The 24,788-nt window shown below is 37.4% G+C and overlaps 1 protein-coding gene across 1 annotated transcript in view; it reads left to right on the top strand.

Moving 5' to 3' along the window:
* NSD3 (nuclear receptor binding SET domain protein 3) overlaps window positions 1-24,788 on the top strand; it is a 108,761-nt gene that overhangs the window by 43,930 nt on the left and 40,043 nt on the right. Inside the window, exons 3-8 of the mRNA XM_081082686.1 lie at window positions 2,013-2,084; window positions 2,531-2,693; window positions 12,502-12,656; window positions 14,753-15,268; window positions 17,475-17,601; window positions 22,621-22,718. Of these exons, the coding sequence (XP_080938812.1) occupies window positions 2,013-2,084; window positions 2,531-2,693; window positions 12,502-12,656; window positions 14,753-15,268; window positions 17,475-17,601; window positions 22,621-22,718 (1,131 nt within the window). The remainder of the gene's footprint in view (window positions 1-2,012; window positions 2,085-2,530; window positions 2,694-12,501; window positions 12,657-14,752; window positions 15,269-17,474; window positions 17,602-22,620; window positions 22,719-24,788) is intronic.

The following is a 24,788-nucleotide window of genomic DNA, read 5'->3' as shown; positions in this document are numbered from 1 at the left end:
CTTATAATTTCCTACTAATTAAAAATCTTTCTACAATTAGCTTTATTTAATAAAACTTTGTTTTTACAACAGTGTTTTGTTTTTTTGTTTTTTTATTTTATTGATTTTTTACAGAGAGGAAGGGAGAGGGATAGAGAGTTAGAAACATCGATGAGAGAAACATCAATCAGCTGCCTCCTGCACACCTCCTACTGGGGATGTGCCCGCAACCAAAGTACATGCCCTTGACCAGGATCGAACCTGGGACCTTTCAGTCTGCAGGCAGACGCTCTGTCCACTGAGCCAAACTGGTTAGGGCTACAATAGTGTTTTAAATGTCTTTAATTAATTGAATGAGAATTTTGAGTAGCTTCTAAAATTAGCCATATTTTTTTGCCCTGGTTAGGTGGCTCAGTTGGTTGGAGCATCGTCCCATACACCAAAAGGTTGTGGGTCCAATCCCCAGTCAGGGCGAATACAGGAGGTCACCAGTCAATGTTTCTCTCTTACATCGATGTCTTTCTCTCGCTCTCTCACTCTCTCTTTCTCTCTCTCTCTTCTCTCTCTCTCTCTCTCTCTCTCTCTCTCTGTCTCTCTCTCTCTCTCTCTCTCTCTGTCTCTCTCTCTCTCTCTCTCTCTCTGTCTCTCTCTCTCACTCTCTCCCTCCCTCCCTCCCTCTCTTTGTCTCTCTAAAAATCAATAAATATATCCTTGGGTGAAAATAAAAAAATAAAATTAGCTATATTTTTTAATGGAATGAAGACCTTATTTGATGGATATATTCCTCTTTCTAAGCCATCTAAACTAAATTCTGTTCTTTGACAAGTGAGAAATTTTTTTAAAATTTACATTACAAAAGTAATTTGCTTTTTTACAGAAAATGCAGATAATACAAAAGTATAGCTCTTCCCTCATGTTTTCCTAATCTTATTTCCCAAAGATAACTGCTTTTATCAATTTGGTGTACAGTGTATCAGATAAAAAGTAGGAAGATGTTGGTAGACACGTAGATTACTGACATGATACACTTCTATAGTTACCATCCCTCTGCTTAGATTTTTCTCATTTTTTGTATTTCTGTAGAATAGGTTCCTAAAATATAGGAGATTAAAGAGTGTACATAATTTGAATTTTGATAGATACTTTTAAATTACCTCCCCAAGGATTGTAGAAATTCATTTTTAAGTAACAGATTTGTGGGTTTTGTTATTAGAAAAGCAACATGATGTTTATTATTATAGACAGTTTGACAAATACAGAAACGCACACACACAAAAAGTCACATATTCCATCATGTGGTGGTATCCTTCTAGTCTTTTTTTTCTGTGCACATAAAAATTATTTTTCCAAGGTTGGAATCATACTATACAAACTGCTTTGCAATTTGCTCTTTTTAAGTAGCATTATGTTTTTATTTTCTCATGTCATATTAAAATGTATTTATATTATTTTACTGTCTATTTATATCACAATTAATTTAACAAACTCTACATTTTGAACATCTAGACTGTTTCTAGTGCTCACTTTGACAAATAGCACTGGTGTGTATATCTTCTTTTTCTCTCCCTTCTTTTTCTCTTTATATGCTTTTTCAGTATATGTTTTTAGAAGTGGATTTGCTGGGTCAGAGTCTGAAAATTTAATGCTTTTCATACATTTTTGCCAAATTGCTCTTCAGAAAAAATCCAAGCTACATCTTAGCAATTTCAGAGTGCTCATTTTTCTGCTCCCTGATAGGTTTAAAAAACAAACAAACACCAAAACAAGCAAATTAAGAAATTCAGTTTTAAAAGTAATAAAATAGATGGGAGGTATAGCTATGGCATAGAATAGAAAATGACTATTAAGACATAGCATTAAGTACTGCATAAGTTGTATTCTTACTCTTTACATTATCCAGTTAATAAGTGTCCTTTATTCTCTTTGCTATATTTAGTTTTCTTTGATTGTGTGTGTGTGTGTGTCTGTGTGTGTGTGTGTCACTATTCTTTGGTTTACCGTTTTATTCTTTTTCCCTATACCTTTTCATGTAGAGACCAAATGAGAGGGTTGATCCTGTTTCTGAAAAACCAAGAGAAGAACCGGTACTAAAAGAGGAAACCTTGGTGAGTTACTTTATTGAATACTGTCTAATCAAATATGGCATAAGAAGGTGAAAATAGAATGATTAGATTACAACACATTTAATACATTATAGTCCATACTTCTTTATTTTAGAAGTTATACTGAAATAAATCTTATAACTGGTTTAAAAGGAAGATATTTTCAGTGAATTATTTTCCTTTCCAAAATTATAACCACTTTTTAATACATTATGTGAATTCTCAAGATACCTTATAATATGGTAATAGAAATCATCAATCCTATTTTTAATATTTGGAGTTGGGCTTATTATTTTTCTCCTCTCTTCCCTTTGTTAGTTATGGATAGCAGGTATCAGATAAAAGTATAATTGAAGGTAATTCTACACGGAGAGCATGTTAAATGTACTTTGCATAGTTTCATCTTCAAAATTTCTCTGCTGATGTAGTTTTATGACCTTTTTCTACAGGTTCAGCCAATATTATCTTCTGTTCCAACAACAGAGGTGTCCGCTGGCATTAAGTTCCAGGTTGGCGATCTTGTTTGGTCGAAGGTGGGAACCTATCCTTGGTGGCCTTGTATGGTTTCAAGCGATCCCCAGCTTGAGGTTCATACCAAAATTAACACAAGAGGTAAGAAATGGTATAAATAGATATTAAGTAAAAGGTTGGAAAGGAAAAAGTGAATCTTAAATGTTGTATTTGAATGTAAGAATATACACATGACATATGATCTGACATCAAAATATGCACATCTACATCAGTTTTTAACCAGTGGAACACTTATGGACATTTTAACTGGCAGAACCTCTATAACTGATACAGTCCTTGTTTTCTCTTAAAAGGACTATATCAGTTATAGAGGCTCTACCTTAGGAATCTATAATAATAAAAGTGTAATATGCTAATTAGACTGGACAGCCAAACGACCTTCCTGACGTCATTCCGAACAAAGCCACTGTGGCAGGGGCCAAGGCAGAAGCAGTTAGGGGTGATCAGGCAGGCAGGCAAGTGGTTAGGGGCAATGAGGCAGGCAGGTGAGCGATTAGGAGCCAGTGGTCCTGGATTGCGAGAGGGTGCAGGCTGGGCTGAGGGACCCCCCCCCACACACACACACACACCCTCCGTGCATGAATTTCATGCACCGGGCCTCTAGTGTTAAATATGAAGAAAGAAATTTTTATAATTTCTTTCACACAAGGAATATTTGTTTTATAATTTCTTTCACATTTTTTTTTAAAAAGACCTTAATCTGATCTTTCATATGAATTCTAAAAGAAAGCAGATGGATAACTATAAGATGTCTTACATGAGCTTTAATAGGCATTTTTAGCCAGATAAGTATTTTTCACCCTGATAAATTTTGCAGGATTATTTTTCTTCCTCCACTTCATTTTTGAATCTACATTTACTGAGATATTCTTATAAATTCAATATGACATAGAAGTATTGCTTGAATTTAGCTATGTAGCATCAAATCCTACCTTAGGAATATTAAATATTAAGAAAAGGTGTGTTCTAACTTTTCTCAACTCCTGCTCACAGATTTGACCAAAAAACGTAGATTAGGTTACTGATGGCATTTGGAATAGACTTGTGTAGTAGCCAGAGCCCTGTTCACTGTTCTGAGGAGAAAAAGTGTCTGAGTCTAAGTCTGGTGAGTCAGATTTGTGACAGAATCAACCATATTTGTAACTCTTTTGTGTTGCACATCCAGGAATCTGCCCTGGTAAGGAGGGCAGTCATCTCGTCATTATAACCTGCCTATTAAAGGTTGGGGTAACTGAAAGCATCAGTAGGGCAGGAGCAAGAAAAAAATTGTTGAACATCTACTTCTGTGTAAGACACTGTGTTAAAACAGTTCTCTTGTATATTTTCTTATGCAGTCCTCTTAGCAGCAGCATTATAAAGTACATACCATTGTTATCCTTACGTTTCAGATAAGTTAATCGAGTCTCAAATCTTATTGTATACCCTCTCCTCTAGTACCATCATTTATATAAAAAGGGTGTTGGACTAGTAATCTCTGCAGATTTAATAATCTGTAACTGATTCTATGAGGGAGATTAAAGAAACAAGTATTTTCCAAGAGGGCCAAGTCTTCTTAATTAAATAAATGCCTGTCTATATCTGTGCCTCCAGAGGATTCTAAGATATAGTATGTGAGATTTGTGACTCTTCAGTTCTCTCCCCTTAGAAAAGCATCCTTTTGAGGTTATATAAAGACCTTCACATTTAATTACTGTATGAGAACCTGCTAATTTCACCTTTTTATAGGATGCAAATGAAAGCACAGTTTATGCCTCATCTATATTTCAAAGGACATATTTAAATTTAGTTTTATGAATTAATCTAGTCTGGTCTGGTAACTCCTGAGCAGTCTTCAAGTGGAGGAAAAACTGATTTTGTTTGTATTATTTGTGGCAACCAGAAATCTCAGAATTTAGGTTTTAAAAATATCTATTCTGATTATATTTCAAATTTTATTTTTTTCTTCAGTAGTATTTTAAATAATAAGCTTTCTTGAGCTATGATTTACCTACTATAAGATTCACCCTTTTAAAGTGTGCAATTCAGTGATTTGAGTATAATTATAGAGTTTTGTGGCCACCACCACTATCTAATTTTAGAACATTTTGATCAACCAAAAAGAAATCCCATATCTCTTAGCAGTCACTACCCATTCCTTCCCTTGTCCCCTAAGCAGCCACTAATTACTTCCTACTGCTATAGATTTGCCTTTTTTGGACCTTTCATATACACTATGTGATCTTCTGTGTCTGGGTTCTTTCACTTAGCACAGTGGTTCTCAACCTTCCTAATGCCGCGACCCTTTAATACAGTGCCTAATGTTGTGGTGACCCCCAACCATAAAATTATTTTCATTGCTACTTCATAACTGTAATTTTGCTACTGTTATGAATTGTAATGTAAATATCTGATATGCAGGATGTATTTTCATTGTTACAAATTGAACATAATTAAAGCATAGTGATTAATCACAAAAACAATATGTAATTATATATGTTTTCCGATGGTCTTAGGCGACCCCTGTGAAAGGGTCGTTTGACCCCCAAAGGGGTCACCACCCACAGGTTGAGAACCGCTGACTTAGCATCATGTTTTAGAGGTTTATCTGTGTTGTGGTGTGTTTTAGTACTTCATTCCTTTTTATAGCAAAATAACATTCTATTGTATGGCTGTGCTGTACAGGTTTAAATGAAGTAGTTTTCTGAAAATCAAAAAACACAGCATAAAACTTAATTTTGTTATGTAGCACACATGATGCTTGTGAAACATTTTGTGTTGCTTATTATCTAAACTGCTTTAAAATTTGCCTTGATTTTATTTAGTAATCATTGGTTTCTATATTATTATTAGATTCTTACCATTGGAAGTGTATTCTTAAAGGTTTTCTTACATAAAATTTCACCCTTAAAATTCTTTGCAGGAGCTTGTTGAAAGATGTTTGGCCCTAGCTGGTTTGGCTCAGTGGATAGAGTGTAGGCCTGCGGACTGAAGGGTCCTGGGTTCGATTCTGGTCAAGGGTACATGCCCAGGTTGCGGGCTCATGCAGGAGGTGGCTGATCAGTAATTCTCCCTCAGTATTATCTCTCTCATCTATCTCTCCCTCTCCCTTCCTCTCTGAAATCAATAAAAAGATATTCAAATCCTATCTAATAAAGAGGAAATATGCAAATTGACCATCATGCCATCACAAAGATGGCAGCGCCCACAGCAGAGGCAGGGTTTTCATAACACAAGATGGCTGCACCCACAGCGGAGGCCGAGTTCCCGTAATGAGCCTTAAGGAGCAATCAGCAGGGACCTGAGGCTGCGTGGCACTGGGCCAGGGCAGGGAACCTGAGGCTGCGCCCCCAGCCCAGTGGGGCTTGACATGGGACCTCAGGCTGCACTCCCCGCCTGGTGGGGCTTGATAGGGAACCTCAAGGTGTGCCCCCCATCCTGGTGCTGGGCCGGGGGACCTTAAGCCACACACCCCACCCTGGCACCAGGTGACCTCAGGCCGCACCCCTGGCCCGGCAGAGCTTGACGGGGGGCCCTGAGGCTGCACCCTCGCACCCGGCGGGGCTTGACAAGGGTGGGGCTGGCTGGGTCTGGATCTCGCCCAATGGGTGTGGGGCCAGCTGGGTCTGGGTCTTGCGTGATTTTGAGGCATCGTGGGTGGGCGGGGACTTAACTCTGGGTCCCACAGCGCACCCCAGACTCTGACAGGAGGAAGATTTTCATATACATTTTACTAATTTTTTTTCATCTCTGACACTTCTATTATAGAAAAAGCAAAATTAAAATATTTCCTCTAATCCCCTTTTAATGTGCATGAATTTCGTGCACCAGGCCACTAGTAGTAATAATAATAAAAGTTAATTTTAAAAAAAAGATGTTTGGATCACATGTCTATTTTAAGTTGTATTTCATTGTTTAGGTCTCATTTTAAATTTAAAAATGAAATGCTTTTTCTCTTTATAACAATACAAAAATATATATGGTCAGAAGTGAGAGGTGTCCATAGTTTGTCCTCCAGATATGTAAGTACTATTAAGAGTTTGAGAGTAATTCTTTTTCTCTGCATAGTGTAAGTGTAGTTAATAGATATGAAAATAAACATTTTTATTGAGTTTTAAATGGTATCACATTATACCCATTGTAACTTTTGATCATAATATATGTTTTAAGTTTAAAACTGGATGGTTTTACCTTTATATTATTTTTCTTATATAAAAACTGCCGGGGTCCAACCCCAGCAGGTCCAGGGGTTCCCAAAGGCGTAGACGGAGTCGGCGAAGAAGGAAGGACACGGAGACAGTGTTCAGTTGATCAGCAGCCTAGCCAGGATCTCCAGCCAGGATCTCCAGCCAAGTTCTGGTCTGGATCTCCAGAGAGGTTCTGCTTAGGATCTCCAGCCAGGTTCTGTGTCCATGTTCTCTTGCTAGGTTCTCCAGCCAGGTTCAGTCACCAGGTTCTAGTCAGGTTCTCTTGCCAATTTCTGTAGTCAGGTTCAGTCCAGGATCTTTTGCCATGTTCTCTGGCTAGATTCTGTCTCTAGGTTCTGTTGCCAATTTCTGTCCAGGATCTTTTGCCATGTTCTCTCCAGCGAAGTTCTTCTGTCTCTAGGTTCTGTGTAGGATCTGTCTTCTAAGTTCTGTCTTGTTACATCTGTATTTATACCAGTTGATTCCAATCCTATCAATCTCTATTCCAAAGGTTAGGGCGTTTCTTATCTCCATTCCAGGGAGTAAAGATTATGTAGCTTAAGCATGATTGTTTGTAGTTAAAGTGATTAACTACCCGCCTGGCACTTAGTTAAATGATTTTATTCCCTCCCTAACTTCAGGGGAAAATCCCTACCTGGGGAAACAACCTTTCTCAGAGACCTTGGTTAAAACACATAGTGCCAAGAAGGTGAGCAAACATATTAAGAACAGTATGCCATATATGCCAGGTCCCTTGAAACAGCAAGGATGGACTGGCTCCCGGCAAAAAACATTTCCTCAACATTTTTCTATTGGAAAATTTAGTCCATTATTCAGAGAGAGAAATGCTTATTTCTCAATCTTTCAGGTCTTTTAGTTTTACACTTTTATTTTATGGTTTTCCAGACAGCAGGAAGCAAAGTACTAACGAAGAGGCACATAGTTTTATTTTTTTCATCCATAGTAAATGATTTAATAGATGAAAAAGTTGAAAATAAAGAGTAAAATGAGTTTGGGTTATATATTAGTTTTAGTTTTTGACTATCAAGTCCTTTGGGATTATCTGTTTGCTTCTGAATAAATAATTCTGAATCTTGGAAACAGATTATGTCCTATGATCTTTCAACCCTGTAACTCATCACCCTATCCTTCAGACTCACCTATTAGTTTAGGTCAAGGGTGGGCAACCTTTTTGTGAGTGCGTGCGAAAACCAGCAAAATCTCTGACTCAAAAATTCTTCTGCGTGCCAACCCTAATTTTTTGAAAACATGTTACACCTACTTGATATCTCTTAAGGTGTACGTATGTGAAAAACCTTGAAGAAATAATAAAATTTATCCGAACGACAAAAACACAGTATATGATGATGAAAAATACATTCATTTTTTAATGTATACATGTACACTGATAGTCCAACAGAAAACTTCATGAGTCTGTTTGATATTATCAATGGGACTTTTGCTGCTGCATCACTGATGACAGAGATTTTACATCAGGTTTATATTTTGTGACCTTCAGAGTTATGCACGAGCTACTACTTTCATCCGTCAGGCTACTCCAATTATGAGACTTAACAAAATTCATCACTGAGAACAAAGATTCACAAGCGTATGTGGATGAAACCAAAACACTGGTCGGATCTAGGAAGGCAGGGAGAGTTAAGGCAGAGGCATAGCAATTGCTCTTCCCCTCTCTCGTCAATCCATGTCTATGGTCTTTAAGATAACTTGTTATGTAAAATTATTTATTTATCTAAGATGCACCTACACTGAATTTATCTGAAAAATAAAAAAGTCGATATTAAGGAAAAAATTGTAAATGGAAGATTATAAGAGAGGGTTTCGCGTGCCAGCAAAAGTTACTGGTGTGCCATGTTTGGCACGTGTTCCAGGGGTTGCCCATCCCTGGTTTAGGTTATATTTCTGTTTTTGTCCCTCAATATCTTTGGACTTTTGATAAACCTTCTTTGATTAATTATAATAGAATCTGTGTGTCACTCTTCTTTCTCAGATTAAAGGATACGGAAATCCGAATTGTGTGTATGTTTTCTCTTAGAGGCTATTTTTCATATAAAATTTTAATTTGGTTTCAAAATTCCTTATATAATCTGTTTAATGTCTAATAAAATTAAAATTCTTCAAATCTAAGGTTTAATAGATTTCAGATAACTTAGTTCAATTTAGGCATAATACCTACATTTTTCTAGTCAGGATCTGCTTGTTGTCTCTCTCTCTCTACCTGAATTATCTTAGATTCCCCAAAAAGATCAGTTTCTATGTTTCTCAGTTGACCTGAGAATTTCTCTAGAATAGTGTTTTTCAAACTGTGTTTGGTAAAGGACTAGTTTTTTTGCTGTTGTTGTTTTTCATTTCTAGTCTACCATCGACCAATATTTCTATCAAATACATTAAAATTAACTATTAGAGAAATGATAGGCCTCCTTCTCCAAAAAATACAGACCTAATTATGTGCCACAGCAATGTCAAATTATCATAGGTTCTAGATGCCCACTTTTAACTTTTGTGCTTATTTTGTCACAGACTGGCTTATTCTGGTAACCACATTTTCGGAGTAGCACTACTTTGCAGCAACTCTTCTCAGATGTTTTGGTCCTAGGGTCCCTTTTATTCTTAAAATTTGAGGACTCCAAGAAGCTTTGTTTATATTGGGTTATATCTATTACTATTTATTTTACTTTAGAAATTAAAGCTGAGAAAAGTTTTAAGTGTTTACTAATTTATTTTAGAAGAACTCATATATGTTACTGTGTTTTGATGAAAAATAACTGTTTTCACAAACAAATTAATGAGAAGAATGTTATTTTTACTTTTTAAAAAATCCTCACATGAGGATGTTTATTGATTTGAGAGAGAAAAAGGGGAGGGAGTGGGGAGAGAGGGAGGGAGAAAAATATGAGATAGAAATATCCATCAGTTGACTCCCATACATGCCCCGGACAGGGATCAAACCGGCAACGTAAGTATGTGCTCTGCCTGGGAACCTGCAACATTTTGGTAGTATGGGGCAATGCTCTAGTCAACTGAGCCACCAGACCAGGACTGTTTTACATTTTTATAAATCTCTTTAATGTCTGACTTAAGTGAAGACACTAGATTTTTGTATCTGCTTCTTTATTCAGCTGTTCTGACTTCTTGTTTTGGTTGAAGTATTTAAAGTTAATTTGGCCTCACACAGATATGTACATGTAAATGGAAGAGTAGTTTCTTGTTTAGTTGCCTTTTCATATAATTGTGGATATATTTCTTTGTTTTTACACCAAAACGCAACAGATGGTGTGTTAATTACAGTGTGGAATTTGAAATCATATTGATAAAGTTTTTGTACTTTGTTACATTAAAACCCATTGGTTCTGTCTTGCACTTTGAATGGATCTTTAACCTTTCATGATTTTGTAACATTATATATAGATTGGCCATTTAAAAATATTGGTTAACTAAGTCATACACGCCTTTCAAATGTTGACACACTTCTTTATAGATATTTTTTAAAATCACATTAGGCTCTAGACAGTTTGGCTGAGTGGATAGAGTGTCGGCCTGCAGACTGAAAGGTCCCAGGTTCGATTCCGGTCAAGGGCATGTACCTTGGTTGCTGGCATATCCCCAGTAGGAGGTGCGTAGGAGGCAGCTGGTCCATGTTTCTCTCTCATCGATGTTTCTTGCTCTCTATCCCTCTCCCTTCCTCTCTGTAAAAAATCAATAATATATATATATTTTTAAAAATCACATTAGTTAACATCAGAAATTTTATTTCATCAGAAAATTATTTGATTATTGGGAAGTTAGAAAACTAATTAGTGGCAGAATTTTTTCAAAATTTTACTTTTTACTTGAAAGACCACGTTTTATTATGGCCAACAAATGTCCACTTTCCTTGAAGTGACAAACTTGCTTTTTTTCATTTTTGAAGAAATATCTGCCAGATGCTCAAGTTCAAATAACCATATTTCTTCTGTTAGTCATTCTTTCAAGTAAAAAGGTTATTCTATGTAAAAGTGGCCAGTTCACCTTGCAGCAACTCAAACAATCATACAAGTACCTTTGCTCTAGATAACTGTCATATATATAAAAAATGCTTTATGCCTTCTTCCCATTTCGTCACACATAATATTAAAAAGATAGGTATTGATATTTAATTAAATTAATCATTTTTACTGCTTCATGAAGGACATGAAGTAAATCTTGCTTTTTTTTTTTTTCAAATGCCAGTATATGGCTGTGAAGAATATGATACTAGTTTGGTGTCACTCATTGCCTCTATTTGTGCTAAGATGCCAGCACTCTTATCTGCCATTGTTTTTGCAATATAGATGCAAATGTCAGCATAGTAAAAAGATAGGTAACTTCTCAGTATTTTTATGAAGATAGTTTGACCTCACAGGATCCCTGGAAGAGTTTTAGTAGCCTCTCCTATTTTAACCCCAGGTCTGTATACCACACTTTTACACAGTTAGAAAAGCAATTTGACCAGTAGTTGGCTTTTAGAAGTCCAGGAAAAGATGTTATACATTTTTTGAAGGAAAATTTATTTATCTAACTCAGATTTGTTTGTAAAAAGTTTTGAGGCAAGTAAAAATAAAACTGTGCAACCAACATAAATCTGATAATTAGCAGAATTTATGATTTTCTTTTAAACCTTGATATACTAATTTTAATCATTTGGGGTGATTTTTGTAATAACTGTTAGGTATATAATTGGTCAATATTGGATTACATCTTTGGACAGCCCAAAACTACAATTTTCATTTGTGTGTGTGTGTGTGTGTGTGTGTGTTGACTTTTGTCATTTTTTATTTGATGATCTAAGGGAAGACGAGTTACATGCTTTAAAAAATTTTGTAGCACATAGGTTGAAAATCGCTGACCTAGGTTATAGATAAGATAAATTGAACTCAAACAGGATCTTCATCCATGTGAAGGCATTTTCCGTACAGCTGGCATGTTTGTAAACATGAGGCCCCCTCCTACCAAGCCACCACTAGATACCTAGAACGCTGGTGCCGTTCTGTCCCAGAGGTGGTGGGCAATCTCCATGCCGGCATCCGGCTCCCTCCGCACATATGCCTGCCAGTGTCTGAGAGTAGGCCTCCTTTGTTGCCTCCAACAGCACAAATCCTCCAATATAATAAAAGCCTAATATGCAAATCCACTGAATGGTGAAATGGCCGGTCGCTATGATGTGCACTGACCACCAGGGGGCAGACGCTCAATGCAGGAGCTGGCCCCAGCCTGCAAGCCCCAGGCCAGCCAAAGCTGGTGCCAGCGGGGGCCCCGCGGGTTGCCCCACAGAGGGAGGTGACCAGCAGTGGCAGTGGGAGCAGGGCTGGCAAGCGGGCGGTGCCAGGCCAGCCAAAGCAAGTGCCAGTGGGGCCCACCCACAGATTGGCCCTGACCACCGGCCAGGCCTAGGGACCCTACGCATGCATGAATTTCGTGTACCAGGCCTCTAGTATGTACAGAAGTAAAAAAGGATGTGCTTGAAATGTGTGTGAAGATTTTACAGAAAGATGTTTGAGGAACTGACATGTGTTTTAACTACTGCCATTGAAAGTATGCTAAGTTGTCATGTCAAGCGAACATTTCCTGTTGCAAAACTACAGCTTTTAATGGGATAATACTAGGTAACCAACTTAGGTTCATGTTTTTTGCAAAGTATATGTGCATGCGTATGTTCTGAAATGGTTAATAAGGATTTTTACTTTCAGGTGCCCGGGAATATCACGTCCAATTTTTTAGCAACCAACCAGAGAGGGCATGGGTACATGAAAAACGGGTACGAGAGTATAAAGGTCATAAACAATATGAAGAATTACTGGCAGAGGCAACCAAACAAGCCAGCAATCACTCTGAGAAACAAAAGGTAATTGACAACATGTTAACATTATCAAGCAAATATAGTTTTTAAAGGACTTCATAATTTAGTAGAACTTTTAATACTTGAATTCAGACAATTGTTAGAATGACTTGTTCTTTTCATTCCTTGTATTCCAATTTAATAACTTACTATGTAAATAGTTTTGTAAGTGATATAGTACTATTAAAAACTTGACCTGTCTACTCAGTATAATGTTGGATTCTATTTTGAATTGAATTAACATATATAAGTCTAGTAGATGCTAGTGAAATATGGATTTTGCCAAGGATTTTTATTATTTTTCCTATTTTAACATCTTTCCATACTTGTTCTTCATTCTTATTTAGCAAAATTTTTATGAACATAAAGTTTTAAAAATATTTCGTATCTATTGTGAGAGAGGCAATGCTTGTATTTAATCTTCATAAAATTTAAATGAGGTAGATACTATTATTCTTGTTTCTACAGATGAAGAAATCGAGACAGAAAGCTTAACTGGTTCAACTCAGGTCACACAGGTGATGAACCAAGAAACATGTTTGATGTGGTGGTAGATATTTTAGAATTTTGACATAAACTTGTGATACTCTGTTTGGTTGAGATATTTAAATATTTTTAAAGATATTCTTCATTGATTTTTAGAGAGGAAAGGAGAGGGATAGATAGATAGAAACATCAATCATAGAGAAACATCATCAATCGACTGCCTCCTGCATGCCCCCACCAAGGATCGAGCTTGCATCCTGGGCATGTGCCCTGACCAGGAATCGAACCAGTGATCTCTTGGTTCCTGGATTGATGCTCAACTGCTGAGCCATACTGGGTGGGCTGGTTGAGATTTTTAAACTCAACTAATTAATTTTAGTGTGGGTCTCTTGTGATTCAGTAATTTGTCATATTTTTACACTTTAAAAACTAAAATTGATCACAGGATTTTGATTAATTTTATCCCACTTAACATTTTACAGATTTATACATCAGTGTTTGATATACACTATAACATCTCATGGTTTTTTAGCTAATTTCTGGCTATCTCGGTCAGAAATTAACCCCCTGGATAATTTTTAATTGCTTTGGTCATCTCACATGGCTATTTAGAGTTTCCTTACCTTTCTTGCCAATCCAAAGTTTTTTTTTTTTAATCAACCCTGGACATAGATACCTATGAAAACTCTGATTGAGGTTTACTTTTTCTCTCATACATTTCTGCTTTACTATGTCTTGTCAACTTACATTTGTTCCTCAGGGCTCTCTCCTTTCTCTCCCCATTCTGCCCCTGTGTGCATTGTTACAAACTAGCAGCACAACTTCAAATGCTGGCTTCAAGTTCCGGTTAGCTTTTTTATTTTTTTATTTTTTATTTTAAAAAATATATTTTATTCATTTTTTACAGAGAGGAAGGGAGAGAGATAGAGAGTTAGAAACATCGATGAGAGAGAAACATCGATCAGCTGCCTCCTGCACATCTCCTACTGGGGATGTGCCCGCAATCCAGGTACATGCCCTTGACCGGAGTCGAACCTGGGACCTTTCAGTCCGCAGGCCGACGCTCTATCCACTGAGCCAAACCGGTTTCGGCCTGTTAGCTTTTTTGTGATCTCTGTAGCACCCTGCAGCTGTAGGGGTAGCATTCTTTTAAAAATAAATAAATAAATATATAATTGATTTCAGAGAGTAAGGGAGAGGGAGAGATGGAAACATCATTGATGAGAGGGAATCATAGATGGCTGCCTCCTGCATGTCCCCTACTGGGGATTGAGCCTGCAACCTGAGCATGTGCCCTGACCAGGAATCTAACCGTAACCTCTTGGTTCATAGGTCGATGCTCAACCATGAGCCACGCTGGGGAATTACTGCTAACTTTTTATGAAGAGTGGTCACCAAAGGGGGATTTATAAAAGGGAGTAGACCTGCATGTCATCCAATAGTAATACCAATTTATCCAAGTTATAACGTAAGAACATTTCATTGATTTGACTGAAGAACCTGAAGATATTTATGTATACCTAGAAAGATGACAGGCTCACATGGGAAATACCTGTGCTTTAAGTGCACTTGTTAGCTTGAAGTGTGTCTGATAATGCCTATATCTCTCTTTAAAGATTCGGAAACCCCGACCACAGAGAGAACGTGCTCAATGGGATATTGGCATTGCCCATGCAGAGAAAGCATTGAAAATGACCCGAGAGGAAAGAATAGAACAGTATACTTTTATCTATATTGATAAACAGCCTGAGGAGTCTTTATCCCAAGCGAAAAAGAATGTTGCCTCCAAAGCGGAAGTTAAAAAACCCCGGAGACCAAGATCAGTGCTGAATACTCAGCCAGAACAGACCAATACAGGTGAGGTGGCCTCCTCACTATCAAGTACTGAGAATCGGAGACATAGCCAGAGGCGGCACACGAGTGTGGAAGAGGAAGAACCACCTCCTGTTAAAATAGCCTGGAAAACAGCAGCAGCCAGGAAATCGTTACCAGCTTCTATTACAATGCACAAAGGGAGCTTGGATTTGCAGAAGTGCAACATGTCTCCAGTTGTGAAAATTGAACAAGTATTTGCTCTTCAGAATGCTACAGGAGATGGGAAATTTATCGATCAGTTTGTTTATTCAACAAAGGTACCTCCTTTTTTCATATCGTTGTATGGTCCCCCGGCCCCCCCCCCCCCCCCCCCCCGGCAATGGTATTTAATAAGTAGTTAACCTTGGCATTTAAAAAAGACACAACACCAGGTCATAATTTAAATATCCACTGCATTTGAAATGTACAGCCAGTTTACTCTGTTGCAAATAGGGCAAAAAAGACACAGGCAAAAAGACTGTGTTCTCCTCCCCCATCTTTTGTATTATCCCCATCTGAACTTGATTAATCTTTAGCTGTGCAGCCAAAATTTAGCCTAGCTCCCTAAAGTCATGGAAAAAAACTGGGCAATTTGCCTGTTTCTAAGTTTGTATAGTTAAATTTTCTTAGTTGAAAAGTGTGCTTCTTATTAAATCATTTTGTCAGTTATCTGAATTAACCTTTGTAATAATTGTACCCACTAATCAATCAGTTCAGCACATCTCAATACTTAAGTTCAGCAAAGAAAGAATTCAGAGCTAAGAAACGCAAATTATAAGAGAAACTTCATTTGGAAAGTCACAGAGATAGAAAAGGTGAATCAGGTGGGCTTCAAGGGCTCAGGAAACGAGTTACAGAGGCAAAAGAAGGGCCCTTGGAACTTAGCAAAAAGAAAGGTGGAGAGCAGGTGCCTGGGGGAAGGAGAGGGTAGAGAAAGGTGCTGGCTGGTGCTGGGTGCTGGGTGCAAGCAATCTGTTTGGTTGCACCAGCAATTTTGTTAAGCTCACGTTGGCTTGGGATAGCTGATGTATTTTAGAGAAATACCAGAACTTACGTCAGTTCTTTAACTGTGGTATAGCTTGGGTATGGGGTGAAAATAGCTTCTTGGAACTGAATGTCTCTATCAGCCAGCTCCAGGCCTCCATTTAGTATACTTATACTTTAGTTTTAATACTTTAAAACTCTTTCATAAGATTTATAGTACTTATTCCATAGACCTCTTCACTACCTCCCACCAGTACCACAATCGTGGGCTTGTGAATTCGAGTTAGTGGTACCTCATGGATGTATATTTTTAAAGAAATCTCTATTTCCTAACATTGTCATATGGACATTAAAATAATTAAATATAGGTATGCTTGATTATTGATACGTTTCCCTACAGAAAAGTGTAAGGTCCTCTGCCTGTTTCTGCCTTTAGGTGCAACTGATTTCATTAAGGCCAAACTGCTTGGAAAAACTGAAGTTACAGTTCAGTTCCCACGTGGTTCTGCTGATAGCTTTGGTTTTTGTTTGTTTGTTAAATCTATTTTATTGATTCTTTACAGAGAGGAAGGGAGAGGGATAGAGAATTAGAAACATCATGAGAGAGAAACATTGATCAGTTGCCTCCTGCACACCCCCCTACTGGGGATGTGCCCGCAACCAAGGTACAGGCCCTTGACCGGAATCGAACCTGGGACCCTTCAGTCCGCAGGTCGACGCTCTGTCCTCTGAGTGCTCTATCCACTGAGCCAAGCCGGTTAGGGCCTGTTCATAGCTTTGAATGGCAAATGAGCACTCTATATCTGTTTTGAATGCAGATCGACTCCATTAGTGGAGCTAGTTTTTTATCTGCTTTTAGATGCACAGATCAAATTTTTATAACCCTCTCCAAAGAGTGCTGTGTAAATGAAATTTGAGATAAAACTGACCTTTTATAAATGAAAGCTTATAAAAATATATATATACATATTTATAAATCACTCCTTTTTTTTCAGTGTGTTAAAAATACCTAAACCTGTCTGTTCCAAATTGCTTATTGGGTGCACATTTTGCTCACCATGAATGGCATGTTTCTGTATCTATGGATGTTCTTGTCTTTCAAGATGTGTTGAAAGTTTCAGCTGTGTAGTAGAGTACTTTACCAAATGAAGATGCCTAGAGTTCTCTTACTGTGACATGAGTGAAGGGAGAGACTGTTCAGACCAGAAAATACTTTGTTTTTTACAGAAAATTGTGTGATACACATATATTTTTTAGTGATATTCATCATCTGGACTTAGACATATAGGTTTTTTTTCTACATTATCTCATTGTACATTTTGGAATACACCCTGATGACTTTTAATAAAATTGTTCTGATAATGACTCAGATAATTAGCTGCAATCAAGGCCATATAAAATTCAAGCAAATTATAATCTTGAGCTATATTTTAAAATCTTTATTGTTGAAAGTATTACATATGTCCCCGATACCTATTTTTTATTTGCCTTATTTTGAAGGGAATTGGTAACAAAACGGAAATAAGTGTCAGGGGACAAGACAGACTTATAATTTCTACACCAAACCAGAGAAATGAAAAGGCAACTCAGAATGTATCATCTCCTGAAGCAACATCTGGTTCTGCAGGTGAGTATGAATGAAGAGTATATTGATCCATTTTGAGGTCATAGTTCTGCTCTACTATAACATGGTAGCTATGTTCCTAAGAAACTTTAAGTGATCAAAATCTAATTTTATTTTTAAAATATCAAACTATAAAAGCAATTATTTCAATAGGAAAGAATGGTTTAGGGCAGTGATGGCGAACCAATGACACGCGTGTCAGAGGTGACACACGAACTCATTTTTTGGTTGATTTTTCTTGTTAAATGGCATTTAAATATATAAAATAAATATCAAAAATATACATCTTTGTTTTACTATGGTTGCAAATATCAAAAAATTTCTATATGTGACACAGCACCAGAGTTAAGTTAGGGTTTTTCAAAATGCTGACACGCCGAGCTCAAAAGGTTCACCATCACTGGTTTAGGGGCTAGAGAGCTTATAGTAAGTTATTTTTCCTACAGGAATTTAAATAATGGTGTTACCAGCAAGATGACAAGACTTCAGTTCTTGTCTTCTTGAAGGAAAGATTTCAATCAAGAGACAAAGTGTAGAAAAGCAAGCAAGAATTTGAATGCAGCAAAAATATATTTAGTGCAGTGAAACAAGGAAGGGCATAGAAGAAGCAATAAGAGAGCCTAGTCAGAGAAAAGGGGGCCTTGGGGACAGGCTCAGAGGTTTAGCCTGAGCTGCTGCTGCCCATTGCTCTCCTAGTTACAAGTCTCATGGGGTCCCTTAGAAGTTAGGTGATGCATGCCTATGGGGGAAAAGAAGGGGAAGGGAATGGCCCAGACCATGCTTCCTGGAGAAAGAGCTCCATGGGACCTTCATTTTCAGGGGTTAGGGGAAGTCTTAGGGACAGAATGGAACCAGAATGTTACCAGACCTCGCGTTCAGTAAATCCCAGTACTTCAGTTTGGCAAAGAAAGAATTCAGAGCCAAGAAGCTCCAATTATAAGAGAAACTTCATTTAGAAAGTCACAGAGATAGCAAAGGTGAGTCAGGTGGGCTTCGAGGGCTCAGGAAATGAGTTACAGAGGCAAAAGAAGGGCCTTTGGAACTTAGCAAAAAGAAATGTGGAGAGCAGGTGCCTGGGGGAAGGAGAGAGTGGGGAAAGGTGCTGGCTGGTGCTGGGTGCTAGGGGGTGTTTTATCTGCTCTCTAAAGGTGGGGATCTTAGGGGAGTATCTCAATAGACTATTCATCAGCTTTCCAGGTGTGTCCTTTCCGGGTCAGTCTCCACTGATTTTCAGTGCAAGGGCCCGGGGTCATTAGCTGTTGCAACTGTTCATGATGTCAGATATGGCGTAGGTTAGTCTGGTTTTGGTGCTTTTCTGGGCCTGGAGCTGAAGCACAACTGAGGCCTAAATGTCATCTCTAGTTTAACCAAAGCTCTGAGTCTGTGGTCAGCAGACCCTGAGGCTCTGCCTCCAAGAACATTTGATGCAGGTTAGAACCTCATTGTCCTGAGGGCTTAATGTGCTTAAGGGAGTGGTTGTGCATGGGCTTGTATGGGAGTCATGTGAGGCTAACCTCTGGCCCCCTTGTTCCTCCTCTAAAGGAGTCTACCCCATGACTAGCAACATGCCAGGGGAGGAAAGATGGGGGTTGGGGGGGGTCCGAACTCCACGACAAGTGATATGAAGGTCAGAAGGTCTAAACCTCATACCAGTGATACGCTTGTTGGAAGAGGAGAGGTACCCTGGGAGCAAGGTCCTCCTCTACAATAATTGTTTTTCCCACTTTTGCCCATTGCTAGGTACCTGGGGCTTTCCAGCCTGGTGACCTACCGTACCTGGTCTATCATCCTTGCTCTGCTCATGCCTGTCTAACTGCCTACTACATATTTCAAAATACTGTGTAAAAAAATGAAATTATTATGTTGAAGGAATGAATAAATGGACTTAGATTTTACATTAATTAGCCATAATTGAAAATATTTGTTTCTTTCTTTGAACATTAAAATACTCTTTTGGCCTCAGCTCTCCATAATCAGTTTTATTGTCTTTCTTTACATTAAACTGTTGGTGATTTATCTGAATTTAAATATGATACATAGACTAGGAGGATCTTTATTTAAACATCTATATTCTCCTAACTAGGGAGAAAGTAAATTCTTCATATAATATTAGACTGGTCTTAAATTATACTTTTTCATTTTTTATTTTGTTATTATTATTATTTTTTAAATTTTCACTCAAGGATATTTTTCTCATTGATTTTTAGAGTGGAAGGGAGAGAGGAGGGGGAGAGAGAAACATTGATGTGAGAGAGTCACATGCATTGGTTGTCTCCCACTCTCACCAGGGATTGAGCCTGCAACCGAGATACATGCCCTTGACCAGGAATCTAACCCAAGACCCTTTAATCCTCGGGCCAGTTCTCTCACCATTGACCCAAACTGGCCAGGACTTTTTTATTTTTTTTTAAATCTCATCTGAGGATATTTTTCCATTGATTTTAGACTGGAAGGAAGGGAGGGAGAGAGACAGAGATAAACATTACAGTGAGAGAGACACATCGATTGGTTGCCTCCTGCAATTACCCCGACCGGGGCTGGGGATCGAACCTGCAGCACAGGTATGTATGTGCCCTTGACTGGGAATTGAACCTTAGAACCTTTGGTTTGCGGGCCAGTGCTCAACCACTGAGCAACACTGGCCAGTCTATACTTGTATTTTTAATTGAGTTGATTTTTTTCCTTCTCAGCTACAGAACATTTTATTTTCATGTAGTCTTTTCATTGTAAGATTTAAGTTCTGCAGTGTACTTTTTCTCTTTACTTTCTTATAAGGGAATGGTAATGTGGAATTTTATCATTCTTTATATCTGGTAAAAGCCCAGTTTCCTCCTTAGGCAAGCACATATAATTAGGCTGTAAATTAATGTTGGGACCTTAATATAGGGATGAGTGTTTTGTTTTTGTTTTTGTTTTTTGGGGTTTTTTTTGTAATCCTCACTGGAGTATATTTTTCCATTAATTTTTTGAGAGAGTGGAAGGGAGGGGGAAAGAGAGAGAGAAATATCGATGTGAGAGAGAGAAATCCATTGGCTGCCTCTTGCACCGCACCCTGACTGGGATCAAGTCTGCAACCAAGCTACATGCCGTTGAGTGGAATCAAACCCGGGACCCTTCAGTCCAAGGATTGACACTATCCACTGAGCCAAACCATTCAGGGCAGGATGAGTGTACTAAAGCTTTGACCTTGGCTTAAATTTGGTTACCGCTGTGTTGATAAGTGTATTTTGTCATTTTAAATGACCATTTTGCTTCTTATAAAAATAACTTCAGTACAGGCATACCTCGTTTTATTGTGCTTCATTTCTTTTTTTGCACTTCACATATGTTGCATTTCTTCCAAATTGAAGGCAAGACCCTCCACCAGCCAAAAGATTACGACTCACTTTGTTGCGATGGTCTGGAACTGAACCCACAATATCTCTGAGGTATGCCTGTAGTTGAAAGTCAGAAAAAAGATTTTATTTTCCTCCAGAAACAAGTTATATCATCATCTCAACGGGTGTTAACTACCTAGGGAGAATTCCTAAGCCTTTCCTAGTAAATTTAGGGGATGCATAGAGTGTGTGGCACAGCTGCATTTCTATGGTTTGTAGAATTGCATTTGCATTTATACTCGGTTTCTAAGCTATTTTCCAAACCCAAAGATGGTTACCTCCTTTTCTTAGAATGTAAACATACTTTTTAGTGGTTTTAAAAGTAGTAGAATTTATGTGTTCTATGGGTAGCTTTCAGAATTTTAAGAAGTCGTGTTGCCTTATCTTCTATAAGACAATACCTCAAATATCTGTACTTTATGGAACAGTTATGTTGTCATCCTCAAAACAAATAGAGATTTTTGTTTGTTTTAAGCAGTTCTGTTTTCATTTTCTTCTTCCCTAGTAGGTACTTGAACATTGATAAGTACACTAAAGTATGGATTTCTAGTATACTCAGGTGTCTATGAGGGCAGAATATCTGTTGTTTTGATAAACATTCTCATCAGTAAGAGTAAAGGAAGGGGTTAGCAACTTCATTTGTGACTTCTCTGCTAGAAATGATTAACTACAGCTCAGAAAAAATATGTCATTATCAAACTACTTACTCCTTCCCCAAAACAAAGGTAGTGGGCTCCTTCTCTGTTTTGGCCTTGAACTAAGGTGAGGGAATCTATTTACACATAGGCAAGAACAATGAAACCAATGAATCTATTTACACATAGGCAAGAACAATGAAACAAAATACTATGCAGGTGATATGAAGGCTTTACTGAAGCAGCTTCTGCCTGATTTTATAGGAAGTCTTAGCAGCTTTCTCCTTTGGTAAGTGAAAGATGATTATTATCTAGGAAGGACCATTTAGGTGGTCCAAGCACTTAAAAGACGGAGAATAGCTGCCCTGAAGGTACCATTCCTTCTCAGGGTCGCAGAATGAAATCATTCCTGACAGTAGTCTTTCAAGTTGTGATCTTCAATCTAAGTTTTATCCTTTCCAAAATGGGGTCCATGTGAGTCATCTTCTGTCTACTTTTAAAGAATTTTACTGTTTAAAAATCTCAGTAGCTTCTTGTTTTACCATTTAACATTAAAGCACTTGAAAATTTGTTTCAACGATTAAGTATTTCTGTTATAACAAGTCCCTTGATAGTCACGTTAATTGGTTTTGGCCAGCATTTTTTGTGCATTTCCTGCCTTTTCCCCTTTTGTTGTTAATAATATAACAATAACAATACTTGTATTAAGTGCACTAAGCACTGTTAAGCACTTACATATTGAATTAATTCATTTGTTGAAATGCAAAATATGTAGTACTGATTGAATTTTGAATCAGTATTTCCTAATGTCAGCTGAGAATAAAGTCGCTGTCATCCATCTCAATCCCTTCATCTCTTCAATTATAGATACGTAAATGTGTTCATCTGCTTTCAAGAAGACTAAACTATGTCTCTGCAACTTAGAAAAGCAGGGAATTTGGTCAGATCTTACATAAATGTCAAGCCATCCTTAAATGAGTTTTTATTTATGTGTTTAAATTATATTTTAGGCTCAGAAAAGAAGCAACAGAGAAGATCAATTAGAACTCGTTCCGAATCAGAGAAATCCACTGAGGTTGTGCCAAAGAAGAAGATCAAAAAGGAGCAGGTTGGCTTCCTACATGTAGAGAGTTAAAGCATTGTATTTGTAAATGTTGTGGCTTAATATTGGTACCTTAAAGAAAAACTTTCCCCACCCTGGGTTTTCTTTCTGGACTATCTAATGCTTCTGTCCTAGTGAATTCCACGGCCTTGCTTTAACCCAGCCATCCCTGTGATTCTGCTTCAAGCATTTTCACAGAACACAGTCAGGCTTCGGGAGATGGGAAGCCAGTGGTGCAAGACTTAAAGAAGTCCTCACATTTATTATGAAATTTCTGTTATAAGCAAAATGATTTCATGTTTTCATGATTTTTATTTGGAACCGTCAGTGAGTTCCCTTTTAAAAAAAAAAAATTTTTTTTATTTTTGTTTTAAGCTGCTGGTATGTATTGTTTTTATTTTTTAAACAAATCAAATTAATTTAAGTACAAGAATTATATTTAAGAAACAGATGATCATAGTTGATCTGGTTTTTCTGTTGGTATCACAGATTTTTTGGAATGTTATTTTCCCAGTGGAATTGCACTCACCTGTTATTGGGTTATCCGATAAACATGTTTCAAGTGGGGTAAGAGAAGAGGAGGAGCATTTTGAAGGGGTTTAAACCAGTGTAATCAATGTAGTGATATTCATATTAAATTACCTTTTCAAAGAAATATTTAGAAACCATAATCCCTTTAATTAAACTTACAATCAGAATTTTTCTTAATTTATTAAACCGAAAAAATATCCATTTTTACAGCCCAGATAGCTGCTATTAAACAGACAATTCTGAATGATATTAGTTCCAATAAGCTTTATATTTTTAAAACCACTTGATAAGAAAGAGTGTGAAATTTCCTATTTATTTTCTTCATAATTTTAAACTTCCAAACTTAAAAGGTGACTTTGTGGGTGCTCGATGGTATCATCAAGTATGTAAAACAATTTTCCCAGAAATAGTTAACTAAAATTTTCAATAATTACTAATTTGTCATTCATTTATCATAATTAACTTTTGTACTTAAGAAATCATATTCCAAAAAATCTTTTTAAGCTCTTGCAAACCTACAGTATTCATTACCAAAATGAAATTGTGATTTTGCTCGTTTCCAAATTCAGTCTGTGACCAGTTTAAAATTAATAAGCAGAACAAGTACAAAATGGGACAAATTGTTAATGCCACTATGTTATAGTTAGTAGTAGAACAATACCAGTGATTGTTTAGAAGATTTTATATTTGTATTACTAATTGTATCTTATAAAAGCGCTTCTGTTGTATGTTTTTTTTACCTGTTGTAAAAAAAATAAAAATATTTTTTAAAAGCTTAGAACAATCCTTAAATATTTACAAAATGTGTTTCAACATGCATATTTCACCACATCTTTAAGAAACATAAAATTCAATTCATAGCTTAAACAGGAACTCCTCCAAACAGCATCCTTTCTTTAATTCTAATGGTTCAATCCTCAAATTTCCACGTGTTTTACATATACATTGGCAGAATAACTTCTGATCTCGCTCTCCTAATGTAGGATCAAGACACTGTTCATAAGACACTCAAGAAAGTGCTTTTGCAATATCACAAACTTATTAAGTTTGTACTAGCAGCAAAAGTATTGAGCTTCCAGCTGTATGGAGCCCTGTAGCACCCTCTACAGAGAGGGTCCTGATTCCCAGCAACTTAGCTGTGAGTGCAGGCGCGGAAGGGTCTTAAAGTGGCGTGAGTTACATTAACCTGAGTATCATAGTAAGTAAAAATTTATCCTAACGTCTTTGGGGCGGGAGGGGTTTATAGCAACATCGGGCTGGTTGCAGAAACAACCCCTCTCCTGCCTCCCAGACACTGAGGAAAGTATTCTTGTTCTCTTAATCTACCAAGGGAATGGTGGGAAAGTCTATGCTAGAGAGCATGTGGCTGTGTGTTGACACTTGGTATTCAGCACAGGCAGTTAGGATTTAAACCCTCCCTGACCTTGAGACAGAGACTTTTACCCAGCAGATGGGACTGAGTTCGGATTTCAGATACATTAACCACTCATCATTACTTAGATTGATGGAAGTATTATTTTTTCCCTCTGTTAATTAAAAGTGAAA

Source organism: Myotis nattereri, assembly GCF_964212035.1.
Source record: "Myotis nattereri genome assembly, chromosome: 2".
Classification (NCBI taxonomy): domain Eukaryota; kingdom Metazoa; phylum Chordata; class Mammalia; order Chiroptera; family Vespertilionidae; genus Myotis; species Myotis nattereri.
This window is presented reverse-complemented; position numbering and strand designations above follow the sequence as displayed.